Consider the following 27,941-nt stretch of genomic DNA (forward strand, 5'->3'; position numbering starts at 1 on the left):
AAAAGAGTGATTTAACAGAACACCCCTGGCCTGGAGCAGCATCAGACAGCAACATAGTAAGTGGTTCAAAGACTCAGATTTATAGCCGCAAAGCCTGCACTTTCTAATCTTGAAAAGGGAGGGCCAATTTGGGTTTGTGTGTTTAATTTGAAAGCCCAACAACCTTGCAGTAATAATTTATTTAGGGCAGGCTTTCTCAATCGAGCACTGAAGATATGGTTGTGGCGTTAGTCAGTGTAGATGGTTATTAGCATAGAAAATTTCCAGTGCTTCTACTATCGGTGTGCCCTTCAGTTTAACCATGTGGCTTGACTAGGACAGAACCTTTATCTGGTTTTTCAATATGGATTTAAATGCGGTTTGCGAGAGCACTAGTTTGTTCAATTCGGATGGGTCTATCCGGAGGGCATCTTGTGAGTCATTTAGATAAATGGACCAGGGGCTGCTCTTAGATTTAAATATTTGCTAGAGAACACATTTCAAGGTGTTAGATACCGCCATAAGGCACCTGTAATGGAATTTTTAGAAAGCGCCCATGTTGGCCCATACTAATCAAACAACCTCTTTTATATTGGGGCAGCCTGAAGACCCTCTTGCATGCTTTTAAATGGAGCTGCTCTGTAGTTTTAGCAAGTTGTCCCGGAAAAGCTTCTCGGCCATAGGTGCCTGTAGATAAAAGGGTGGCCCTAAGAACCTTTTGTATTGGAAATGAAGAGGGAATTTCTAAAACAGTATTAAGCTGACAAGAGTGTAGCAGTGGTTAGTGCAGCCTTTTCTTTAAGGTAGATTGAGTGAGTTTTAGTTCCACCGCTTCCAGAGAGCAACATGCCCAAATAATTATACGATTTTGTCCCAGTGATTCTTTTTTTTATAATAAACTTTATTTCTTGGTTATTTTCATTTGTAAAACATTACAAACTCCCCAGTGATTCTTAAAGGACCCATAGTCCAGCAGTAGTTTGATTTCTTGGTCGACCTCCCCAAAGTTATAACTTTTGTTTCTGACTCATTTGCCTTGATTTTATTTGCCTCATTGCACTTGAAGGTCATTTAGGACATTCTGCATCCAAATTTTTGAATGGTCCAACAGTACGATGTCATCTGCACTTTGCTGCATCATATACCAGAACACACCGTACAGCTTCATTAGCTGGTCTGCCAGAGGTGCTTCAACATATTCAAAATCAGTATGGACAGCCCTGTCCAGAATTTGGGGATGAAATTGATGGTCAATTTTACTGTGGTTGTCCAGGTACCAGTATAAGTGTCTGTGTGGGTGGGTGAGGGGGTGTGTGACTGCCTACATGGATGAGTGAGTGGGTGAGTGAGTGGCTGAATGGGTTAGTGAGTGAGTCTGTGAGGGGCTGTATGGGTGACCGAATGTGTGTATGGCTGTGTCGGTGAGTGAATGGATGTGTCAGTGGTATATGGGTCAGTAACTGCATATTTGAAAGGCAATATAGGTGAGTGTTGGGAGTATATGAGTGACTGTATGTGTGACTGAGTGATTGCAAGAGTGGCCGTATGGGTAAGTATTTGCTTGTGAGTGACTGTACAGGTGAGTGAGTATGTGTTAGTATATGTATGGATAAGTAAGTGGGTGTGTGTATGACTGTATAGGTAAGTGGCTGTGTAATTGACTCTATGGGTGAGTGGCTGGGTGGGTGTGTGAGTAGCTTTATGTGTGACTGACAGTATGTTAGTGTCTGTATGGGTATATGAGTGGATATATCAGTGGCTGTATAGGTGAGTTGGCTATGAGTGACTGTAAAGGGGAGTGTGTGCTTGTGTTAGTGACTATGTAGGCGACTATGTTTTTGTGTCTGTATGAATAGGTGAGTGGGTATGTGTATAACTAAATAAGTGAGTAAGTGGCTGGGGGATTGGCCTTATGGGTAAGTAAGTAGGTGTGTGAATAGCTCTATGGGTGACTGACTGTGTGGGAGTGGCTGTATGGCTATATGAGTAGATATATCACTGGCAGTATTATTGAGTGAGTTGGTGTATGGGTGACTGAGTGGATGACTGTGTAGTCCTGTGATATATATATATACATATCAACAAAATGCCCCTACTTCTGTGGTAAATAATTTTCATTACCTGGACTTAATTTGATACGGAAACATAATAAAACAGCTCAGTAAAATGAGAGGCAGAATCCGTGGTATCAGAGGTTCGGAATGGGCTTTATTCCAATGAACGATTATAATCGGTTGCTCCAAGTTCCATCACCACGGAGGTTCAGGAAGTGAAGTACATACTTTATTGACAAGAAATGACTTTTATAGTACATACATTACAATGAAGCGAATGCAGTAGGCGTAACAATTGATAAGGAAAATGACGATTCATATGCGTAACCGAAAATGGGTGTAATAAGGAGTAAAAAGGAACATAATTGGTTATGATGTCATATATAGGTGGATCTATAAGATAATACTTAGCATAGATGCGCGCGCAACAGTATGACGTGTGATTGACGTGCAACTAGGGGGTGAAGGGGACTTGACATTTAGCTCTACATGTGGCGACAGAAGTCTGGAGGGTCAAGTCAACCTAATCCCAAATCATATCTAACATCCTATGTTTAAAGAACTATGTTATCCACAAAAGAAGGACTCTCGGACAGAATCTATTCTATACTGACTGTGCGTGCGTGTACAAGCGTCTAAGTGTCTATACTAAATGCGAGGGGGTAGGAATATTCCATGGTAACAGGACTATGAATTACTTGCATAAAGACAGAGAAGCCGGGCCTTTTGCTCGGTAGCTGGAAGAATGTTTACTTGAACTACTAGACAGGAATGCATCGGCTAAGGGGTGAAGCAGATAACTCGAAGGTGAAATACAGTTCTTGGCAGAGAATAGGCTGATGTCAGGCTTCGTGAGCCGCGCAGAGAATGAGACAAAGTTCATGGTCACAGATGCAGGCTCAGACTGGAGTTTTCAGAGGCAAAAGGCAGGAAGAGTTCGATGACAGAATCAGGGCCTACTTGCCTGGACTGTAAAATGGCACATACATGGAGCACTCTGGGTCTGGAAGCCTTTATTTCACTTCGCATAGGGGCATTTTGTTGATATATATATATATATATCAACAAAATGCCCCTACGTCGAGGAACATACGTGGAGCACTCTGGCTCTGGAAGCCTTTATTTCACTTCCGATGCCGCGTTTCGTCAAGGCTGACTTTCTCAAATGCTGTTTGATGTGAAAAAGGTTTTTTTGGCTTGTCAATGTCTTTTAAGCCTCACAGGGCTCCTTCTACGCAGTTTCAGCAAGGAAGGACTGCATTGGCAGGCAGTGCCTCCTAAATGTTCTTGGCCGCCATCTTTGAGTGTGAATATCGTTGTCATTGTACCCTCGTGGTAATGTTATCAGGGTAATTGCTCTTTTGTTGTAAACTTCCATCTAATGATGGGAAATGAAAGGTGCATCAAAGATCGCGCTTAGCCACTGCGCATTACATCCGGGTGTCCCATTATTCTTTGTACCAGCCCATTCGTCAACCGCTGTGCATGTTACTGGAGAGTCCTGTCACTGAGGGCACAAAATATAGTAATCTGTGCACTTCCATGTAGTCATGAACCAGTTTCATGGCAGATACATTGTTCTCTCAATTGCGGCGGTTCCGGCAGCCCCATTCAAAACTTTCACCAATATACATAAATATATATATAAATAACAAGAGTAACAAACAAACACCTCACCTCTTTTAGCAATTAGACAGGAAATGACACACTGATGAGGATACTGACACTTGCTTACAGGTTGGTAGGTAGGCTCTTGAGGTCTCAAGAATGCACTGCAAGTTTAGTAACAACAAAATCACAGAATGGACCTTACTAACTAATTCAATTTGCATTCTCTTGGCTTTACCAGGTAAGGGGGACGTGTTGATTATGAATTTGATTCAGATTCTTATGATTTAGAATTATTATAACAAACTTGTTTTCCAGAATGGAATCTACATTAATGGTCCGCCACACTAGAACAGAATAGCAAGCTAATCCCTCTGTTGGGTGGATTGTGGTGAAGGAGGGGGCTAGGATGAGTTTTAAGGCATAAATTACCAAAAGATGTCAATGGAACAGGTCCACAGAGACATGAGATGCATTTTAACATACAGTACTACAGGTGCTCAAACCCGTCACTAATTTGCAGTTCAATGTGTAGCTGATCTAAAATGGCTGAACTTTGTGAAGAAAAACTTCCTAGATATCAAAAACAAATCCTGGTACTAACTGAATTCCATAGTATCAGAATTAAAGCCTGCTACAGAGTGCTTAGGTAAGAACATAGCAGTGCTTCTGTTTAAACAAAGAGGAATCTATGCCGATTATTACCAACATGGTAGCTTCAGCTACTAACAAAATAAAAACTTCAGGCAATGCTGGCTTGCTTTACCATTGTTTAGGATAGGCAGAGGAAAGTTGGCCTTTACTATGGGAATGACAGAGGCCGCACTTATCACGTGGTACAGAAATCAACACGGGGTGATCCATGGCATGAGAGCGGTTTGTGGATTTTAGAATCCCAACATGAGGGAACAATACAGAAAAACAAAAATATATTAATACACTCAAAAAAAGTTAACCTTGCAATCATTCAGTGCAATTGTTAAATGTCCATTAAATTCAGGTAAGCAGAACACAAGAGTGATCTCCCCGTAAATAAAAAGATTGTTGCCTCATTACAATGACAGTAAACACTTACGTTATAAAGTTTTCCATATGTACAGCTGTTTCCACAACTTGCAGTGGGGGAGGTTTTGTAGCTTCCCCTTGCAGCTGATTTACTTCTTGGTCTAGGTTATTCAACTGTTGATGTATAGTTTCATTGATATGCATGCCTTCAAACTAAGGAAGAAACCAACACAAGGCAAAATAACTTGATTAGGCCAATGCTTAAGAGAACAATTTCTTAATGAGGAATATTCTATCTTTCCACAGATTACTCATCTTTTCACATGCACCAAGCTAAATCCAGAATATTTTCAAAATCCACACGTTTGTGAATGCTGGAGCCAGAGAGGTTTTGGCCCTGGAGTCACAACAGCATCATGGCTCCTTAAAGTAGTAGCTTGTAACCATAAAGATGCAGAATTATTTTCCAGCTCCACAGAGGCTAAGCAACAAAACAGAATGATGCAAAAGATATAATCAGGAAAATAAAACTAAACGCACAAAAAAGTCAGTAGTAGGGACAAATTAGTCTGATGATGAATTTGAGTGAAGACCCCCATATACATTGGCAAACGTTTAGAAAGGTAACTAACTTGGAGCCTGATTTAGTCCCAGATTATGAGTTAGGCAGAATTCCATGGGGAGATTTCCAGCGGTCTGGAATTACCATTACTGGTTGGAATCACCACTTCAAACTCAATGTATTATAGCCTTATAGCCCGCCGTAGTGGGCTATACCGGCCATTAAAGGCCCACTCCAGCATTAAAGGCAAGTGCCGAAGGCGAGGGCCTTTAACCACGGAGCAGGACTTTAATGGAAGGTATAGCCCAGCTATGAAGGGCTGTAAGGCTATTAGAACATTCTGCTACTAAAGGGCAGAATATTCTAAAAAATAAAACAAAGGCCTCTTGGAGCCCGAGGGAGTATAAATAATGAGAGGCCTTTGTTCACAGTTAAAGCTGTGAACCAACACTATGTGGGATGTTGCTCTGCCGGCTTTTACAGGCCCGTAGAAGGACAGAACATGCCATTGTATTCAATGGAGTGCTCCACATTCCAATGTTCCAATATGACTTAGACCCATTGGAACTGGAAATAATTGTGTAGACGTGGCATTATGATATGGAATTCCCTATTCCGGGGAGTTTAAAGCTCAGATTTACCACCTACCTGGTGGAGTCCCTACAGGGCCAGGGTGGAGTCAGGGGAGCTGGGAGATTTGCTGAAATCAAAGCCTTGTGCAATTTAACCAGCTGGAATTACTTTTCAGTAAATCTGTGTCCATTGTTCCCACTCCTGGGAAATCTGGGCTACTCATGATCAGGTGGCGCAGAATTCAATATGAAATCCACCTGACTTGTTTTCAGGGCTTTAATGTAGGTTCGACGGTAGCTAGAAATCCTTTCATTTCTGGAGGAAATGAAAAATAAAGGAGAGAATCAAATAATGGAATTTCCTGCATAGAAATAGTATCCCCAACAAAAAGCAAAGGAGTTTCAGTTACTCTGAACTCTAAATGAGGCCTTTGAGGCCCCAACTTTAGGTCCAGTATCTGTCCTTCTAAAGGATACATTTCTCCTGCAGATTCCTCATCACATTCGAGACAACTTATTCAAGGGATATTAAAAGTTAGAAAATTCAGTTTGTTTTTCTCAACCAATTCTCAACTCTTTCTGATGGAAGTAAGGACTTCAACTTTATTGCTTCCAAGGATGTACTCTTAAATCACAGGCCCGGTCAGTGAAAGCAAAATCTCAAAGAGAAATCTAGTCTGGCTAACTGCTTTTTTATTTAAACAGGATTACTTCTCTTACAAACTTAGCCTGTGTTCAAAGTCAAGATTCTGATAATGGCCCAGCCAATATGAGCAGAGAAGGATGAAGATTTTTCTGGGTGAGCAGCACAGAGAAAGATAGCTCCAAGGAGGTGTCAAAACTACTTGAAGTTTTTAGGCCAGCAACCAGATGAGTATCTACTTGATTTTATGACAAGACAGGAGACTAGCATTATGCATAACCTTTTATTTACTACTTCTGATGTAGCACTTAAAAGCTTCATGTAGAACAGTATGAACTCACACAACTCTAGAACATTAAATATAACAAGGTCCCTTAACATTCCGAACTCATCCTCTTCTGTTTGCTGCTTCTGAGCAGATAAGTATATTTATATGTGTCTGCGTTAGGAGATTTAATTTTAAAGTTACTAGTTTAATGAAATGTGTAGAAATATATTAATGAAATGTATAGAAGTATATTTGATAAAGTATTAAAAGTTAATTTGATTTATAAGCAAGTTGATCAGTTGTATTCGATTTTAGAAATAATTTAGGAAAGCTTTTTTATTTTTAAACCCAATTTATGGGTAATTATTTGTATTTAATAGGTTTCAAGAGGGAAGGTTAGTTGGGTAGTGGAAAATAGAGTTTAAATGATACATATGTAATAGGAATAATGTAAAACAGTTCAAACTGCTTTGCTTACCTTTAAAATACGAGTCGAGCCGGTGCGCAAGGAAGGAGAGGAGTATTCATCCATGACGAGTGCTAGCTTGAGAAGCATTTGGGTTACCGTGGCATGGAGCGCATCGGATTAAAGGGATGCGTAGAAGCACTGGAGTTATTTTTTAAAGGTAGTTGGGCGCATTGGTTTAACGTGCAAGGTTGCGCGTACGTTTTAAAAGGAAATAGGAGTAATTACTGTCACGATGGTCGACGTGTTGACAAATAGATTTGTAGGCTACGCGTCTCGAGCCTGGTCTGTTTTGTAGAAGTTTACGGTTGAGTGAACAGCTGTTCGTCGAAGGAATTTATAACGTGAGAAAGGAAGGAATTAAGGATTATAAACAGGGAAAGAAGGATTTTTAAAGAAAAAGAACAGTAGATAAACAGAAAAAAAGAGTTAAAGGGAGATTATATGTTTAAAAAAAAAAAGAAAGAAAATTAAAAGGAGAGAGTAAATAAATCAATTGAAGGAGTATGAGTTAAATTTATTTATTTAAGTATAATTAAAAATGAGTGAGAATGAAGGTTCAGGATCAAAGGAAGAAAAGGAAGAATTTATTTAAAAAATTATTGAAAGAGAGATAGGTAATAAAATGGAAGAAACCTTTAAAAAGTTGGTGAGAGAAGGAAAAAAAAATGTTGATGAAATGGAAAAGGATAAGGAGGTGTTGTGGAGTATTTCAGAGGAAGATGAAAATGTAAATAAAGGTCCAGGAGGAAAATGTTTCAAAAAAAGGAGACATATTGTAAATAAAAAAGATGTAAAAGAAAAAAAAGAAGGACCTTCAACAAGTGGAAGGTCAGTGATGGATCTTCTAAGCGGCACAAAAAAGAGGCAGGATATCCCTTCAAATGAAAGGGGCGATTGGACCCAGTATGATGAAAATAATGTGTTTGACAAATATGTATTGGATCTGGATTATAATGAAGATCCAGATGAATTTTCGGATTTAGGTAGCTCTAGTAAGAGTAGTTCGAGAGAGCCTAGGGATCCAATCGGTCAAACATTATTTAATCCAGCTCAGATTAAACATCCGAGGAGTTCTGAATGGTGGCCCTTGAGTTACGTTGCGGATTACATTAAATTCTGGATAAGACGTCCTCTTGAAAGGAGTGAACGTAATTTAATGAGAACTGAATGTTCAAGGCTAATTATAGATCTAAAAGAGACCATGACACCAAATTTAGATCCATATTTGATAACTTATTTATTCAAATTAGGGATTGATCCAAGGAAAGGACTTGAAAGGTCTCTTAAACAATGTGAGGACAAGTTGCTGGACATTTTAGGACCAGTATCAAGAATTTTTGATATGGTGGAGGAATCGTATCTCAAATTACAGATTTAAATATAAATCTTTTAAAAGGATGGAGCCAGAGGGCAATTTGTTTAATTGGCAATGCCAATGCACGTTTAATAACAGAGAGCAGTACTGTTTAGAATAAGCCCTAAACTTGGTGATTACGCAAAAAAGGAATCAAGTGAGGAACTGAAAGGATTGCTTTTCATAGGTGGATTAGAGAGGTCATTGGGCAAGCATGTCCAGACCTTTACTGCTTTGGATAAAGCACATGCATCAATGAAGAGAGTTTTCGGGAGTAGTAATGGTTTATATGGAAGGGCCGGAAGGCATGGTCAGACTTTCTGCCAAGGATATGGAAGAGGCCCAATTTACCAAGGAGCAGGAATATCTCAAGGAAGAGGAAGTTATAGAGGAACCTCTTACCCAGAAACACTGTTTCCACAGAGGGGAAGAGATGGAAGAAACAGATATACATGTGGAAGAGGAAATTTACAGACAGGAAGTCAGTCAAGTCAAGGTGAGTACAAAAGGTTTAATTGGTTTTATCCAGAGAAACGCAGGAGAAAGGTTGAAAAATGTCATAGAGAAATGGAAGGAAATAACAGAGGTTGCGTTGGTCATTGGAACAGTAAGAGGTTTTGAAATAGATTTTGTAACAGAACCAGTTCAAGAGAAGGAACCGGGAATTATTATGTTCAAAGAAGAAGCAGAGATTATTGTGGAAAAGGAAATAAAAGAAATGTTAGATAAGAAAGCAATAATAGAGGAGTGCAATAAGGGGTTTGTAAGTACACTTTTCGTGGTAGAGAAAAGGAAAAAGGATGGAGACCTGTGATAAACTTGAGGAATCTGAATCAATATGTAGTTTACAGACATATCAAGATGGAGGGAATCCATCTGTTAAGGGATATTCTTTTGGGCAAAGATTGGTTAATGAAAGATGCGTATTTTTCAATTACAATTGCTCAGGAGAGACAGCGATATCTCCAATTCAGATGGAAGGGAAAACTGTTTCAGTTTGTTTGTCTTCTCTTTGGACTTTCATCAGCCCCTTGGTGTTTTTCAAAGATGATGAGGCCTGTTGTAGAATATTTGAGAGAAAGGGGAATATGCTTGTTAATTTATTTGGACGACATTCTGATAGTGAACGAAAATGTGGAAATGTTACGAGAACACAGTTTAATAGTGCAGAGTGTATTGAAGGATCTGGGTTTCGTGGTAAATATGGAAAAGTCAGTTTGTGAAGAAACATCTAAAGTTACCAGAAAAGAAAGTTATTCTTATAAAAAAGAGAGGTGAATTGGCTTTTGAGGAAGAAGGAAGTAACCTTGAGTCACTTGGCAAGGGTGATTGGTCTTCTTTCATCGTCAATTCAAGCGGTTTTTCCGGGGCCTTTGCATTACAGGGCCTTACACAGAGTGAAAAATGATGGATTGAACAAGGGTCTCTGGTATGAAGACAAAGTGAGGTTGGATGTAGAGGCAAAAGAGGAGTTGGTTTGGTGGTTAGAGAACCTGAAGGCTTGGAATGGGCAGGCGATTTTTGGGTCATGCCCAGACTTTGTTTTAGAAACGGATGCAAGCAACTTAGGTTGGGGTGCGAGATTAGGTGCACAAGAGACAGGTGGAAGATGGAATATGCAAGAGAGAAAGATGCATACAAATTGTTTGGAAATGAAAGCGGGTGTTTAGGCAGTTCGCAGTTTCAAGGAGAAATTACAGAGGACAACAGTTATGTTGAAGATGGACAATGTTTCTACAGTAACTTACATAAACAAGTTAGGGGGAAGCAGATCAAAGGGAATGACAGAGTTAGCAAAGGATTTTGGGAAAATGTTGCATGGAACATAAGATAAGTGTGTCAGCTCAATATCTTCCAGGGAAAGAGAATTTAGTTGCAGATTGGAATTCTCTGTATCTGAGGGATTACAGCGACTGGAAGCTGAATCCGTTGATTTTTCTGAAGATTCAAGAAGAGTTAGGTCCTTTGGAGGTAGAACTATTTGCTTCTCGTTAACAAATAAATTAGAAAATTATATGAGTTGGAGACCAGATCCAGGGGCAATAGCAGTGGATATGTTCAATCTGAATTGGAGGGTGATGAGAGGATATGCTTTTCCACCTTTTTCGATGATTCAAAGAGTGTTGAGACAGGTGAGAATTCAAAAGTGCAGAATGATTTTGATAACTTCGTTTTGGACAACTCAAGCTTGTTATCCCTCAGTGATGGAAATGGTGATGGGGGATCCAGTTTTATTAAGAGCAGAGGAAGGTATTTTACGAGATGTGGACGGGCAGGAACATCCTTTGGTGGAGTCAGGGATACTCAGCCTTCTAGTACGGAGCATTTCAGGAAATCAGGAAGATTCAAGGATTTATCTAGAGAGAGGCTGCAGAGTTGTTGTATGAGTCATGGGCTCCGGGTACTAGGAAGAGATATTCCCGCGCATGGAAAATTTGGTTACGTTGGTGCGTTGAAAGGATGGTGGATCCCTTTGAGGCTGATGAGGTCATGATTGTGAATTTTTAAACAAGTTTAATGAAGGAAGGTTTAAGTTATAGAAAAATAAATTGTTATAGATCAGCAATTGTTGCAGGACATTCTTTGGCTGATGGTATTTCAGTAGGGAAAAGTCAATTGGTTTGTAGAGTTATGAAGGGTATTTGTTTGAGAAATCCTCCAGGATCTAGAATGATATTCTTTTCTTTGGGATTTCAATGTGATTTGGAGTTTGTTGGAGAGTTGGCCAATGAATAAATGTTTGTCTTTGAAGCAGTTGTCATGGAAAATGGCAAACTTTGCTTTGTACGATATCTTTTAGATGATTGTCGGATGTGAGGGCTTTGGATATTTCTGGAAGATATTTTGAATCTGAAGGGGTGTTGTTTGTTTTTAAAAGGAGAACTAAAACTATGTCTGAAAAAATATTTTATCCAAGATTTATTAATCATCCAAAATTGTGAGTGGAAAGTTACATTAGGGAGTATGAATCTAAAATGGGTGAATTTATGTGCACAGGTGTGGATCAGCTGCTGATTTCTTATGTGAAACCTCATGGTGTGGTTTCAGTGGGTACTATTGCAAGATGGGTAAAGAACACTATGAGGAAAGCAGGAGTTCATTTGGAAAAATTCAAGGCACATTCGGTGTGTGGTGCTATGGCTTAGAAATCATTTAGTGCAGGTGGTTCTTCAAGTGAGATTTTAAAAGCAGCAGATTGGTCTAACGACAGGGTGTTCAGAGATTTTTATTTTAGACCAGTGGAACATGTTTCTGAACATGCTTTAAAGAACTTTAAACATGGATAATGCTAGTCTCCTGTCTTGTCATAAAATGTTGATTCTCAGAGATTAACAGGGAGACTAGCATTATCTCTCCCACCCTCCCAGGTGGATGGTGTAAAAAACAACAAAAAAAAAGAAGAGCCATTTGTAATATTTATTTGGTGTTTAGGATTCTGTTTTATGCTTTTAGTATAAATGATAAGTTTGTAAAGAAGATATTTTAACTGTGTTTTTTATTGCAGATCAACATTAATGGATTGATGATTTTTGTGTACAAGAGATTTTCAGAATATTTTAAGGAAGGAGAGAAGAGAAACAAAAGAGGATGAGTTTGGAATGTTAAGGGACCTTGTTATATTTAATGTTCTAGAGTTGTGTGACTTCAAACTGTTCTACATGAAGCTTTTAAGTGGTGCAACAGAAGTAGTAAATAAAAGGTTATGCATAATGGTAGTCTCCCTGCCTTTAATAAAATCACGATTCTCTATACAGTTAACCTCTGAGAATCGACATTTTATAACTTTTTTTACAAATAGCAGATATGATGCAATTCTATTTCCAAGTTTTTCTACTGCTGCATCAGCCTCTCAAAAATGAGAGTCTGCACATAAAACAGTATTAGGAAAAGCATTTAGTAATGCAAAATGATATTATATTATACAGATTTAAAATCTAAGCCAATCAGATAGAAGGAAAATGCTACTTACCAGTATGCATCTGTTCTTGGCATGTAGAGCTGTAGATCCACACACTTATGTATAGATCGCCATCTGGTGTTGGGCCCGGATCTTTGCACTTTGTTGTTGTCCTGGAAAGTCTTTGGAAGTCACAAGATAGGTGGCTCCTCCTTTGGACAATAGTGTGCATGGGCATCGACTCCATCGTCAGATTGTTTTTTCGCCAAGAAGGGAAATGATGGAGTTTTGTAAGAAACAGAAAAGATGTCCATGTATGTTGTATCTAAATAAGATAATACTGGAACAGATAAAGGTAGCCGGGGAGGTGGGTGGGCGTGTGTGGATCTACAGCTCTACATGCCAAGAACAGATGCATACTGGTAAGTTCGAGGCATATGAGCTGTAGATCACACACTTATGCATAGATTGCATAGCAGTACTCCTCCTTGGCGGTGATTACCAGTGTCTGTTGCAGTAGTTTGAAATAGTGTTTTAAGTACAGCTTTGCCCACACTAGCTTGTTGTTTTGCCTGCACATCTACACAATAGTGTTTTGTGAATGTGTGCGGTGTAGACCATGTAGCTGCCTTGCAGATATCATCTAAGGGAATGTTCCCTAAAAATGCCATTGAAGCCCCTATCTTTCGGGTAGAGTGGGCTATAGGGGGCAGAGTACATATGATGTGCTGAATAGACACATCTAAAGGATTGATGCTGTTGTTATTGCAGTATATTACAAATCTTTTCCACTTGGCTGCATAACAGACTCTAGTGGTGGGGCGTCTAGCCTCTTTGATAACATTCATACAGTCAGGGTGTAGGTTAAGGTAACCAAATTCTAAGACTTCAGGAGCCAGATCGCTATGTTGAGCTGTGCTGGGTCCGGGTGTCTGATCTCACCACGGTTCTGTGTTAAGAGGCGTGGGGAGAGATGTAGTTTGTGGTGTGGGACCACTGATAGTTCCAGCAGTGTTGTTTACCATGGTTGTCTGGCCCATGTTGGAGCAACTAGGATGAGTGTCAGTGAGTGTTGCTGCAGTTTGCACACCACCAATGTAATGAGTGGGAGAGGCGGAACAGCATACGCAAATTTGCCTGACCAATTCATCCAGATCGCATTGCCTTTGGACAATGGGTGTGGATATCTGGCGGCGAAGCTTGGGCATTTTGTATTGTAATCTGTGGCGAAGAGATCTATCTGTGGCTGCCCTCACATTAGGAAAAACGGTTGAAGAACTTGTGGATGAAGTTCCCATTCATGAATCTGTTATGTCTGACGACTTAACAGATCCGCTATGCTGTTTTGGACTCCTGGAACGTGTTGGGCTAGGAGAAAAATGTTTTGAGGAATAGCCCACCTCCATATGCTCTGCGCTAATTGAGAGAGCTATAGGGAGTGTGTCCCGCCTTGTTTTTGTATATAGTACAATACTGTCATATTGTCAGTGCGGACTGGGACAGCTTTGCCTGATATTTGTTTCTGGAATGATTTTAATGCCAGAAATATTGCTAGCACCTCCAGGTGATTTATGTGGAGTAATTTTTGCAGAGGTGTCCATTTGCCTTGAACGGTATGATGTAATAGATGAGCTCCCCAGCCGGTGAGCGATGCGTCTGCTGTTAGTACAATCTGTGGAACCGGCTCTAAGAACGGTCGCCCTTTGGAAAGGTTTTGTGTGTTCCACCAGTGCAGAGAGTGATGCGTGCGGCCGTTCATCAACACCAGATCTGTGAGCTGACCTTGAACCTGGTTCCACTGACGTGGTAAGCATTCCTGTAGGGGACGCATGTGGAGTCTGGCATGAGGTACTATGAATATGCAAGAGGCCATCATCCCTATGAGCAGCATGAACACTCGAGCTGGAAGCGAGTGTTGTGGTTGGAATTTTGTAATGAGACTTTGTATGCTTGCTATCCTGGGTGGACTGGGATATGCAAGGCCTTTTGAGGTGTTTATTGTGGCACTGAGATACTGCTGGATGTGGGACGGTTGCAGGTGAGACTTTGTGAGGTTTATGATGAATCCTAAGTCGTGAAGTAGTCGGATTGTGGCGTGTGTGTGATTTACACACTGGCTGTATGACTTGGCTTTTATGAGCCAGTCATCTAAGTATGGGAAGACGTGAATTTGTTGTCTTCATAGGTGAGCTGCAACTACTGCTAGACATTTTGTGAAGACTTTGGGTGCTGTGGTGACTCCGAATGGGAGAACCTTGAATTGGTAATGCTGACCGTCCACTACAAATCTGAGATATTTCTTGTGAGCGGGGTGAATGGGAATATGGAAGTAGACGTCCTTGAGATCTAGGGTGGCAAGGAAATCACCTTCTGTGAGTAGAGGAAGGACCTGTTTAAGTGTGACCATGTGAAAATGGTCTGATTGTATGTAAAGGTTTAGAGGTCTGAGGTCCAGGATGGGTCTCAGGGTTCCATCCTTCTTTGGCATGAGGAAGTACAGGGAGTAAACTCCCGTGTTTTGCTGATGCAGGGGAACAGGTTCTATTGCATGTTTTGTAGGAGGCAAAGCACTTCTTGCTTTAGCAGCGATAAATGTTATGTTGACATTGGGCGGTCTGGGTGGTAGGTTTGGGGGAGTAGAGGTGAGTTCTAGACAATAACCGGTTTGAATGATTTGTCTCACCCACCTGTCGGTAGTGATGTTGCTCCAGACAGGTAGGAATTGTAGCAGTCTTTACCCGACCGGAGTGGAATGGTTCGGGGGGAGTGGAGGGAAGTCACTAGGTGGGGGTGGAGGCGGAGCGAGTATTGTTAGTTTTGCCTCTGCCTTTGTTATTATTGCCTCCTCTATGATAACCTCTGGTAAAGGTTGTTTGGGTGGGAGTTTTGTAGGAAGTGGAGTGGTTGTCAGAGAAATAACCTCTAGAGGTGCCTTTATAAGAGGAGCGATGAAAAGAACACCTGGGGGCTTGCGATTGTAAGGCTCCCATTGATTTGGCGGTATCAGTGTCTTTTTTCATCTTTTTTAAATATGAATCTACAGCAGGGCCAAATAAAAGTTCCTGATCGAACAGTTGGTTGAGTATGGAAGTTTGGACTTCTAGTTTAAACCCTGAAATGCGTAGTTATGCATGTCTACGTTAAAGAACACTTGTGTTGATGGCTCGGGAGGCGGTGTCTGCCACATCTAGAGCAGAACGAATAGAGGTATTGGTTATAAGTTTACCCTCCTGAATGAGGTCATTGGCTTTTGTCATGTACTTATCTGGAAGATGTTGTAAAAGGGTCTCTAGTTCGTCATAGTGTGCCCTATCATATCTAGCCAGCAAGGCTTGTGTGTTTGCAGTTCACCATATGTTGGCTGTTTGTGACGCTGTCCTTTTGCCAGAGGCGTCTAATAGTTTTGACTCCTTATCAGGAGGTGGAGCATCGCCCAATGTTTGGGAGTTAGCCCTTTTCCTGGCGTTGGAGACCACCAAGGAATCCAATGGAATCTGACCTTTGATATAAACAGGGTCAGCTGGGGCAGATTTATATTTCTTTTCTATTCTGGGGTTAATAACCCTAGTCCTTACGGGATCTTTGAACACCTCAGGTGCGTGTTTAATTACCCCCTTTAACATAGGGAGAACAGAGGTGGATCTTTGAGATGTGTCAAATGTGTCCATTAGAAAATATTCTTCTACAGGGTCTGTGTGGAGATTTACCACGTGGTAATGTGCAGCCCTGTATATGAGCTGTGTGAACCCCATAGTGTCTTTTGGAGAGGAAGGTCTAGAAGGATATATATCTTCCTGTGGTACATCAGGGACATTTGGTGTGCCATAGTTGTCCCATGGGTCCCCTGGGGAATCAGGATGACTGGGTTCGTCTAAAGGTTCATTGTCTCCTCTGTCCCCTCCGTCCTCAGAGGTATCATCATCATCGTCCTGTGGTGGAGGAGATGGTGAGGGAAGTGGAGATGGGGTAGGAGAGTGGTGGGGAGGAGGAGGAGGAGGTGGAGAAGGAACTGAGAGGAGATGTGGCAATGTCTCTCTTCTTTGGTGGTAATGGAGCCGGTAGAGGCATGTCCATTTTGCTCTTCCTTGAGCTGATTATGAGTTGACCTGTTTTGGGATCTTTTAGAAGAGTTTTTTGGTTTGGGTCAGGTAGGAAAAGCTCTTCTTGTGGAGGTTGTTGCTTCGGTGCCGATTTTTTCGGTTCCGAATGTTTACATGGCACTGGTTCTGGAGCTTGTTTACATTGCTTAGGATTGGTTCCGAAGAAGTCTTTGAAACCGATTGTTTGTTCGACTCCGAGGGTTTTTTCGGTTCCAAAGGTTGAGTGTCTGTGCTTTTCGGAAGCGTTTTTTTGGTCGGTTACGATGTTTTTTTCGGTGTGGAGGGTTCGGTACCAGGAGGTTTTGTTGCCGAATGCACCGATGTGGAACTAGTCGTCGGTACGGAGGGGGACGGCATTTTCTTTTTGGGTGCCGGGGATGGTGTTTCGGATGGATGACAGGCTGACTCAATCCCGAGTGACCTGAAGGCTTGTTTGTCGACTTCTTTGCCGGGCCCTAAGGCGGGGCGTGGGAAGTTTTGTCCCAGTGTGCACCTAGGCTCAAAGGTGAATGTGTTACCGAAGCCATTTTGGAGGAGGGTGGGGGGAGGGGGTCGACGTCAGTACTCACGATCCGCTGCCCTGGAGTGATGTCTTCGATGTCGGAGTCGTCGGCTTCGGAAGCGCTGATGACACCTTCTTCGACCCGCTCCTGCATTGGTACATCGCCGCCCTCTTGGAAGATGTCGTCCAGAATGGATGTTGAGGATTGAGCCATGTTCCTTCGAGTTTGACGATCACAGATCGTTTTCTTGGAGTGTAAAGAGGCGCGAGCTGAACAGTCTTCGGCCTTGTGCTCCGGCAATAGACAGAGGTTACACACCTCATGTAGATCTGTGTGTGGAAATTTGGATCCACATTGAGGACACTTTTTAAAAGGAGTCAGTCTAATGGCGTAGGTAGGCCCGAGGGCCTGCATCGAAGACCGGAATCGACGGTTTCGATTTGGTAGAGATGCGCGTCGAATAGGGAATGCGATCGAGACAATACCGGAGAAAGGGCAAAGGATGGCGCTTCGAAAATTAGATTGGTAGCAGCACCGAACTGGAGCGCGACTAACACATCCGAGCCCGATGGCGGAAAAAACTATCTGACGATGGAGTCTATGCCCATGCGCACTATTGTCCAAAGGAGGAGCCACCTATCTCGTGACTTCCAAAGACTTTCCAGGACAACAACAAAGTGCAAACATCCGGGCCCAACACCAGATGGCAATCTATGCATAAGTGTGTGATCTACAGCTCATATGCCTCGAACAGTAAATTTCACAGAAAGAGACAATTTTGATGAAGTTGGTATTAAGGCATGTTTCCAAGATAGATGGTAAGCAACTGAGCCACTAATCCAAATCTCTACCTCAGATAATGACAGTCAACTAGAAGTAAAAGACTGCTCGCCTGAGATGCTTCTAATGAGACTCATGTCTGCTGAATGAGCATGTGAGACTCTCGTAACTCTCAGCCCGGTATCTGCACACAGGGAGCCTATCACAGAAAGCAGCCCTTCAAGGATTGGTAATGACCTGGTGTAGGTCTTATAATGTGAGCGGGCATTGATAGTGTAGGTATGCAGTACTTATCGAAAGACTGTGCCCACACTGCATTACACCTTATGGTTAAAATGTGTGCCATCTCATAGTTTTGCCACACTTAGGGATACAGATATCACTAAGATAGCAATTTTAGGGTTTACATGCACACTGGTGCATATTCACTGCCTCTTTTGTGATAACTATACTCCCTATGGCACTCCCAGAATAATCATATTTCCCTGGCTCAGCCATATTCAGATTCTAGGCCTTTGTCCCTCATACTGGGCTATGAAAATTACTCTGCTGGCTATCAGGAGGATCAACAGGCCTCCCCACACAACAGAGGTATTAACAGTTCTTAGGGAAAGAAGGGGTGAGGAGGAAATCTGTATCAGTTCACGCTGCACCTGACCTGGGGAATACACACTTGACAGAAACAAAGGAGGAGGCCCAAAACTATAGGGCCCACACGCATGAGGGGCTCTTCTTTGAAGAGTGGTTGGGAATGAATCAGGTAGCTGGGTTAGTTGGGGTCGTAACTGAGGTTTCCAGGAAAGGTCTCTTCATAAAACACTTGGAGGCGTTGTGTTTAAATATTCCGAAATGATGCGCAGGAGGATTGGGGCAGGGTCGAGTGATGATGTGGCACTGCAGGATTGGACAGAGATGCCTACTTTCTAGTACTCTCTGTCTGGAGGTGTGGTTGGGAATTAATTAGGGTTCAACCTGCTAGTGAAGGCTTGTAGCACAAGCCTTTCTGTTATAGGATGCTGGAGGAGGAAAGGTAAAACTGGTCTATGTCTCCTAGCAATCTACCTGTTGCCAGGGGGACAAGATCCTAATTACTCCCAGGTGCTCAATAAGGTGTCCCTGAGGGCTTCGCTAAAAAGGAGGAGCAGCTCTGCGTAGGTCTGCCCCAGCTGCAAAACCTCTGTGAGAAAATTCATTTTGATTTCTACCTCTACTGAAGGTAGCCTGAGAAACAGTGGAAGAATGCCACTCAAGATGCATAACAAGCAGAAGCATCCCTAACAACTGCATTAACCTACGGCTAAAAAATAAGGCTGTAATCCAAGATGAGGATGCGCACCATCTGTGTTGGTAAAAGGGAAATATGAAATGATGATGGTGAGATGAGGGTGCAGGCGAGGGGATCTACTGGCCTGAGAACTCGTCTTTGCAGAGTCGGTACTAGTAGCCGAGCAGCATCCAGGACTGGATTTCCAAAAACAGCTAGCTATATGGTGGCTTTTTTGAACTGCATTGAGGTTTAATTTAAATTTGCATTGCACCTACCTGTATTTGAGAGGCCTATTGTTTTCGCTCAAGAATGGGACAGTGGCGTAACGAAACTTGAGGGGTCCCTCCTGCAAGGTGCAAGAAGGGGCCCCCCTCTGGACTCAATCAGGAGCTCTCTGCTCAGGGTACTGTGCTGAGGGGGCCCAAGGAGCTATGGGGCCTCCCCGCACCACAGGGACTGAGGGGTGCCTATGTTACGCCACTGGAACGGGAGCTAAAAGGTGAGAGATCTATTGAATACTACTGGTGATACAGATGAGCCGCCTGGCACCACAGACACCATATTGAGTTGTGGAAGACATTCTAACCCACGACAAGGCTGATACATTTTCATTTTATGTTTTTTCTTTGCCATACCTTAAAGGTATCAAACTACAGGCTATCTCCACTCAAACGAGATGGACCAAATTCCTCGTCTTCTTGACAGGGAGGCGAACTGGATCACTTAACACAAGCCAAACATACCTTCTTTGATTGGTAAATCACGACACATAAATTGCGGGACAAATTCTCAAACATCCCAATGTTCATGCCAAGAAAAACATATTCAACTCCTCTATACTGCACATAACAAATATATCTATTTCAATGGGCTAAAATAATTTATGATGAAATACAACAAAAGTTTTGCACTGACTAATCAAGGCATTAGATTCTGCAAAATGCAGTCTAAAAAATAAAACTTTGCCGATATATAAATTTTTTTACTGTGTTTGTTTTTTACTACAACCGTGGTACTGAGGTGAATTGCAACATTCATAACTGCGCCAAGATTTTACAGTTAGAAAGAAAAATAATAATAACTGAACTACGAAATAAGATATAGTTAAGGTTTGTGATTAGCAAATCTGGAAAGCATAGATTATCTTTGGACAAACAGTCTTTAACTCATCTAACTCCACTAAGTATTAATGGATTAAAAACTGCAATTTGATCCGGTTCTAGAAACCTTAGCTGATATCGAGTCGTAAATTACATAAAAGGATTGCCATTTAACATGTCAGTGCCCTCAAAAACTAAGCAAACACCTGGAGGGGTCACTTAACTTACTGTAATTCTCCATCAGTGTCAAAGTATTTTGACACAAATTTCCTCCGCTTTACCTCCCCTGATGCCTTCAGGAGGTGGTGAATCATCCAGGGAGTCTATTTAGAGTATCTCTGAGAAATGCACTAATGTTATATCTGCTCTGTCTAACTGATGGAATCCAATGTAGGTCGCAATTTGTCCTTTTCAGAGAAAGTTTGTTGTTTAAAACTGAGCCAGAAAGTCAATTTTAGGCAGAGACCAATGATACCACCTCAATCTCTGCTTTGCTTTTGGATTCGTGAAAGGACCTTCAGGAAAACAAATCAATACAGATTTTTACGTAAAAAGGACAACTTGTTCGGAAGTAGTCACATTAAAATATTGTATATTCTTGTGAATTACAAATGTATTGAGGAAACCTCTTTTCAAAAATAAAATATGAGTGAGTAGTACTGTTGTATTAAATGAACACTGCAGACAACTGAAAAGGTATAACTATGTAAAAAAAAGAAAGAGAAAGACATGACAAACTGCTGGCTCAGCAAATGGGTGCAGAAATCCTCTGCCAATCCAGGAGATTGGGCACTATATTCGCCTGCCTTTCCTGAAATTGTATACACCTCAATTCCTGCAACAGAAATGGCAATCCTCCAAACGTCAGAAGACAGGAATACCCTTGCAATTTGAGTAACGGATTGATTTTATACATGTACTTACTGCACACTGCCTCTAGGAGTCTCCCAGAAGGAATTCAAATAAGTTGTTACCCAGCTGAATTAGAAACAATGAGTCTTCAGATATCAGACTGGCAGAGAGGAACTCAAGAGGGTCCTGCATCGGCAATATAATGTATGCCCTTGGGGTCAGCAGCTGCCTATGACATACCCGAACGCGTCCACATTACCCTGTAATTTCACCTTTGGAATCAGAAGCCTAGAATTTGGTGATTAGGGATAGTAACCTCTGGTGAAGGCAGAAGTTCACTATGATGTAATAGAATAACTGGTACCAAAAGAATGAATAGGCTCACTGCAAAATACAAAATACTGTAATATGGGGTTGGCTCCCGACCAACACAGTCTCAATGAGCAGGTGCAAAATCTATCTGCGGGAGAAACCTATTCAGGAAATGATGGTCTTGGTGAAGCAACATAGACCTAAAGAAATAGAAAAGTAGATAGAAAAAGTAATATATTAACCAATATATTGAGGACTACATCTAGTAACAGTGCGTATCGATACATCTGAATATATGATGCAAAACATAAACAGAGGTTAATAAGCAGGGGAACAAAACAAATAATACTTTTGGCACAGTAACTGTACATAAGGTGCAATTCTCAGTGAGATTGACATGGTCCCTGTACAGGACCGCCCTCCATCCTGGTTAGCCTGAACATGTGACTTTGTCCCGGTCCAGTGCAACCAGATAACCGCAGTTGGTGATTTGTGCTAATTTTACCTAAAACTTAAGAAATTCTTAACTCTGCTTCTACTGATTGGAATTTTGTTGTTTTGGTCTCAGTTTATTTCTTAAAATGTATTCTAGTTTTCTAAATTGATGTGAGATTTTTCTTATGGTGTGTTTTCACTTCATTACTGTTGGAATTCTGCATAAAAACTTAACATAGTGCCTCTAAGTTAAGTCTGGCTGTTTTTGTGTAAAGGTAGCAGAGTGATAAGTACGGGTTACTTTTGTGACTTTTGTGGTTCCTCCTGACAAGGATACTGTTTGCTGCTTGAGAAGGGTTTACACTCCCCTCAATCAAAAATCAAATTTCTTACAAGCTGATAAAACAGCAAGTCAAAACTGATATCCACAGAATAGAATCTAGGGAAAAGACATTTTCAACCAACAGCCTAAAATTTCTCAATTCCAGATTTCTTAAGACCTGCACTCTGGAGAACAGTAATAGCCGGTATCAGTGTAATTACTGGGAGAACACTATGGTGCCTGCACTCTCTTTTCAACAGTGTTAGAATCTACCCACAAAACCTATATAACATGCCCTTACAGAGAACTGTAATATCCTGAACCTTTTCTATAAGGAACAAAGATGGTTTATCTCACTTTTTAGGTTTGCCTGCACAACCTTTGCGCTGTGCTTGTGAAATACATTGTATTAAATATATCTTACAAGGGACTTGCATCCTGCCTTCACTTCTTATTGGTTCTTGTGTTTGTCACTTTACTTTTCCTCATTTCTATTGGTTGTAGGCGTTCTATTTCCTGTGCTTGATATGTGTTCCTTTTGTCAGTTTCCCATCACAAAGTACTGTGTTCATCCACTTTGGTGGGACTTCTTTTAAGCGTCTCAAGCTACCATTGTGAAAACAAAATAATGTGCTGGTCTGAGTGGAAACCTTGTGAATCCAGTTCTGGCACAGCACTCACCAGTCCCCTGGGGCTTGCAGAGACCCAGCAGCGGCCACCCATATCAAAGGTATCAAGCATGCAAGAAGAGTGGGCTGCGGCACTCGTTTTTTGTCACTGGTTTTGGTTTTCTCTTGTAAGAGGTCGACTAAGCGTGCCTCGTTGTAATACAAAGAACAAAGCTTCAATGGCAGACTAATGGTTCTGCACCTCACGCCAGTTTCCCAAATTCAAAGGGCCTGTGCTCTGAAACCCCGGCACCAGCCATTACGTGACGCGTCTGTGTCCCAGATCATGAAAATGCAGCTACAAGTGGGTGTGCACCAGGCAAAGAAGTCCAAGATACTCTTGCAGTTTGTAAAGTCTTTATTTCCAATTAATATTTCCCAAATGTTAATGACACATTCGGCTCAGCCAACGCGTCTCGTTCTCTCACAGAGAACTTCATCAGGGCTTAAGTCAAGCGAAGCAAACGTACAACAACAACAAGTCGATGTGGTCCAGTGTGAGAGCTCCAGTGTAATATGCTGGACACATGGGGGAATTCCCAAGGCCAGGTAATGCCTGAAAAAGAAGATCAGCAAAACATGTCCAGCGAGACAGTCCTTGTAACACTACAAGTGGGTGGATATTCAATCCTGTCAACAATAATCTTTAAACCCGTTGGACAAAGCACATGTATTTCGAAGTTGCAACGCAGCGCGAAGATGTTGAGAGTTCTTTCTCCAAGACAGTGCGTACGCTCAGAGTCTGTGCTCATGTTAAATTATACTGATCATTTCTGAGCACAGAAACATCTTTCGGAAAATAAGCATTGAGCAGTTTTATGAATGAAAACCTAGCAAGTTCCCTTGAAGGCAGGCCTGCTCTCTAGTATGCTCTGCTGAGTGTCAGCTGTTGCTGCATCTGTATCCCAAGTGCAGCGTGTTTGTAGTGGGACAGCAGCGGCTCTGACATGCTGTCGGGCTGAGGTGAGGGCATTCAATTTGTTTAATAAACCAATCTTATGAGGGCATAGTATCTAAACCCCAAAAAAATCCTAACGGGCTTCATGGTACACACTCAATCGGGAAGTTCCAGTGTGCAAGCTTGTTCTTTCCTGTTAGCGCCTGGGTTTTCAATCCTTGTTCAGTGTGTCTTTGTGACCGTGCTTGTGTGCCTATGAGATTGACAGCCTGCTTTTCTTTTGAGTACTTGGCCAGTGCATAAAATCCTCTCAATGTGGTGTGATGGAGTTCACAACTTCGCATTGCCGTCCAATCCCCTTTATATTCCAGACAGTGGATAAATGTGGCTTTCACAACATCACCCTAAGGTACAGGGCCGCTTTATATAACCACCAGATGCTGTACAATATATTCCTTTTCTCAAAAAACAATTCATAATACTTTTATAGAGTTTCTTTAACTTATATTGCCAACCACTCACCAACTTGAAACTTACCACACAAAAAAATGACTATTATTCATCACATAGGCAAAACCTAATGCATTTACCAATGCTTGTCTAGATCAGTGTCGTAAAACCACTTCTGAATTAAATAAACCATCATTGAAAGGATAATCGTGGGAGATATTATAGCTGTAAATGCTACTCAATGCAACTATAAGTGGTCAAGCCAGAGCCCTGCTAGTGGTCATCATTTTATTGTGATTGGTTTATAGCAGGGAGTCTAGTTACTGGCTGACATACAATAAGAGTAAGTTTTATAAGAATGAAGTCAAAATAAATACATTTTGAAAACAGAAATACAAGTTCAGAGCGTAGGTATTAAAGGCTGCTGTGTCAAAGCAATGCAGGTATAAAACTCAAGTGCGACCTGATCAAAGGTGGAGTTTAGGTTAAAGGCATTTGTAGAAATATACCAATGGGATGCAGGTAGCCGATCAGTGATGCCAGAGAGTCCACACGCATCACAGGCCCAGACACAGTTTTTCTTTCCAATGCGTATTTCATAAGATCTTCAAAACTGCCCGTGGTTGATGTCATTCCTGAACAAGCCCACAAAGGTCATATCACTACAAGATGTATCCAAAACTTCTCCTTATCATAATACACAACAGTTTGTGTAGAGGAACCCACATAATATGCTCCTAATAATTCACCAGAAAGAAGCAAAAAGCACCATGTGACACTTGGGACAATCAAGCAGCCTGGCACCCTATCCCTTTAACATCCCTTAGTCCTTACATATGGCCCCAAGATACGAAGACCAATAAATGATAGCACACTGTTTTGATAGGCTTATTGCCATTATTGGACTTGTGACAAATGCTGTCAATAATGTATGAAATACCTTCACTTACAATAAAATCTACACTACAAGAAAATGCGTGCCTGCTCTTCTGGCAGATTTCTTGGATCGGACACTTGAGTGCACAGAAGTCGGTCCTATGGAACTTTCAACAACGACATACGGGTACACCTTTGCTGGACTACTTCCCCTAACATCCCGCCCTCGTGAATATTGGGGACCTTTTAGGGCATATCAGCTTTCTCATCCTCGTGACGGGTCTGATAACGCACAAACCGATACTGTGGCGCCTGAGTGAACCCTTTCTATGCATGATGTATGCTTTTTAAATTCCCGTCTTCCCCTCCCCCCGGAACCACTTCCAGGGATAGACACTGTTGTTGTCAGCGATTTAAAGTTATCCTCATGGTACAGCCTCTGCAGTCTTGAACTGGTTTGTTGCTCACAGTGTTATACCAGCCTCAATGCCTGTATTTTATCTCGTTGTATTTGCTTATACCTGTACACTCGTCGTGATAGAATGCCTGTACTTGTGTCTGCCTTTTTTGTTCTTGAAAATGCATAAATACAAATAAAAAAATAACATTTAAAAAAAACGACAAACGTGTACCTACTCTGGGACTCGTGCTACTCATGGATCACAAAGCCCACCATCGAGTTACTCTACTGATGGCTTGAGTCTGAAAAAAATGCTTAAAATGGGCCATTTAACAAACCAAACTACACACCTATTCAAAGAATGACTGAGAAACAGACACACCTGCACAGGGGCGAGCAAACAGAGCCCTGAAGAGGATCTCTCAGACCGGCGCACCCTGGACGAGCCTGACAGCAGCAGGTTATCAATGTCAACAATTGAACTGAGGCTGAGGTCGGGAGTTTTCATCCTTTAAAAAGGTACAGTTCTGATGATACATATTTTAGACGCATTGCTGATGCTTGGAATAATGAAGACAAATTGTACAAGTCACTTCAAAAGACCTGCCCCGCTGAGGTGGCTTTTTGGCTTGCACTTGCCTCTGTCTAAGAGTCGTAAATCTGGGGATGCTTCTAATTAGACGAGCGCCTCCGCCATCGCCCTTGGCGCGCAATAGCACATATTTGACCCTCTGCTAAACTACTGTCACCGAAATACACCGTACACATCAACAGAAATGACACTAGAATCTGCAACGTACTTAAACGGCACAATAAATCACTACTCCGAAAACTAGCGACACCACGCTCGAAAAGGAAACAACGTTCACATGATCCTCAGAAAGAAACACCCAACAAAACTAAACATTGAGCAAAAACGAAATCTATTGTAAAACCATTACAAACATTTATAAATGAGATGTCGACAATGCCTTCTGTGTTTTTTTACCACATAATTGTAGCCAGACAATTATGTATCACTAGTGAGGGGCGATGACTCCACAAACATGAAAGTGCTTGCCTTCCAGGCAGCTAGGACCATTTTCTTCATCTAGTTGCCTGAGCTTGAGCTTTCAGGGAAATACTCATGACACTGTAATGGTGTAATCGCGTCTTAGAGAACTAGATAATGTATTGTGTTTGTCTTTATCCAGCAGTACAGATGAGAGGAGGGTAGCCAGGGCGACTGCAGTCCCAGGACCTTCCCCTTCCATCATTAACTTTAGACTTCAGGTTGGGGATTTGTGTTTGATATCACTATGGGATACCCAGGGCTATACTAATCTACATGGGTGTTTAGGTCTGGCTGGACCGTGCAGTAGAGACCTGAACTTATGTGATCTACTAAAAATTAACTTTCAGAGTACTACTGAAAGAGGGGCTTAGGCTCCATCCACATGTTGGTTCCCATGACAACAGAATTTGATTGGGTCGAATTTGTGTGCTTTCATTAACAAGCATTTACAATGCAATGGTCTCGGCATTGTTAAAGTTAGAGCTATTGGAATTGCTCATGACATTATTTTTGTTTATGTTTTTGTTTTTAAAACATTAAAAGAAACGTCATTGTTATTTACAATGTCATTAGCTTAATCACTCTCAAATGCGAGACCTATTGCATTTGCACCCACACAGAGCCACACACAAAGCCACCCACACACACAGAGCCACCCACATACACCCAAATACAGGAGCGAGGACTGAAGGTCCCTTCGTTCTAGGTGAAGGAGACATTAATTTTAGAGATTGGTTTCTCAATCCCACGAAGCAGGAAACTCCTTTTAGGGGAGAGGCCTCGACTGGTAACCTGCTCCGTCCCTAATGCTCAACATCTACCTACTAGGTAACCTATGGTGGACACCTCAGCTGTAACAAACTACATAAACAGGCATATATTTTTCCTGTGTGTAGATTTAGGCATTTTGGGAGTTAACAAATGTTACTCGACACCTCCATCAGTCGCTGGTTTCCAGGTGTTCTGCCGTAAACTATGAATCTGCAACTTTGCTGACGTAGGGGCTTTTCCACATGTCCAGTTGTACAGAGTGGGAAACCCTCGTGGAGAAATACAACCATCCTTGTTCAATTTTAATTCTTATCACCCAGGATAAATATTTTTATATTTAAGGTAGGTTTGTAATCTGTATCCTTAAACTTGGGAGTTTGTGAGGGGTTCAACCCGTCCAGGGTATCCATGCAATGAAATGCCCACTTCCACTCCCCCAGAAGGATTTACTCATGCAGTGATATTACACACGTGTGAATGGACTACATATGCTAGGCCCCCTTTGTGAATTGCTCGAACTAGTCAAACGAGCCCTTGGTGCACGGAAGTTGAACTTGCACAGATGGCTTTGTGAATCGGCCCCCAGTGATGCTGCACTGGGAATGTCTATGGAGCCAGCGGTTAAACTGAACATCTGGCATGGAGCCGGCCCCCCTGAACCGACGTAGGGCTCCCCGGCTGAAACCCATCCTCTCTCACACCCGCTGCCCCGCTCTGTGCATAGACATGGGCGGAGGAGGC

General features: G+C 41.8%; 1 protein-coding gene across 1 annotated transcript in view; it reads right to left on the reverse strand.

The window, feature by feature from the left end:
- Positions 1–27,941, reverse strand: part of EPG5 (ectopic P-granules 5 autophagy tethering factor) — a 595,944-nt gene that overhangs the window by 221,779 nt on the left and 346,224 nt on the right. Inside the window, exon 28 of the mRNA XM_085629140.1 lies at positions 4,717–4,859. Within this exon, the coding sequence (XP_085485266.1) occupies positions 4,717–4,859 (143 nt within the window). The remainder of the gene's footprint in view (positions 1–4,716; positions 4,860–27,941) is intronic.

This window comes from Triturus cristatus, chromosome 2_1 (genome assembly GCF_964204655.1).
Source record: "Triturus cristatus chromosome 2_1, aTriCri1.1, whole genome shotgun sequence".
Classification (NCBI taxonomy): domain Eukaryota; kingdom Metazoa; phylum Chordata; class Amphibia; order Caudata; family Salamandridae; genus Triturus; species Triturus cristatus.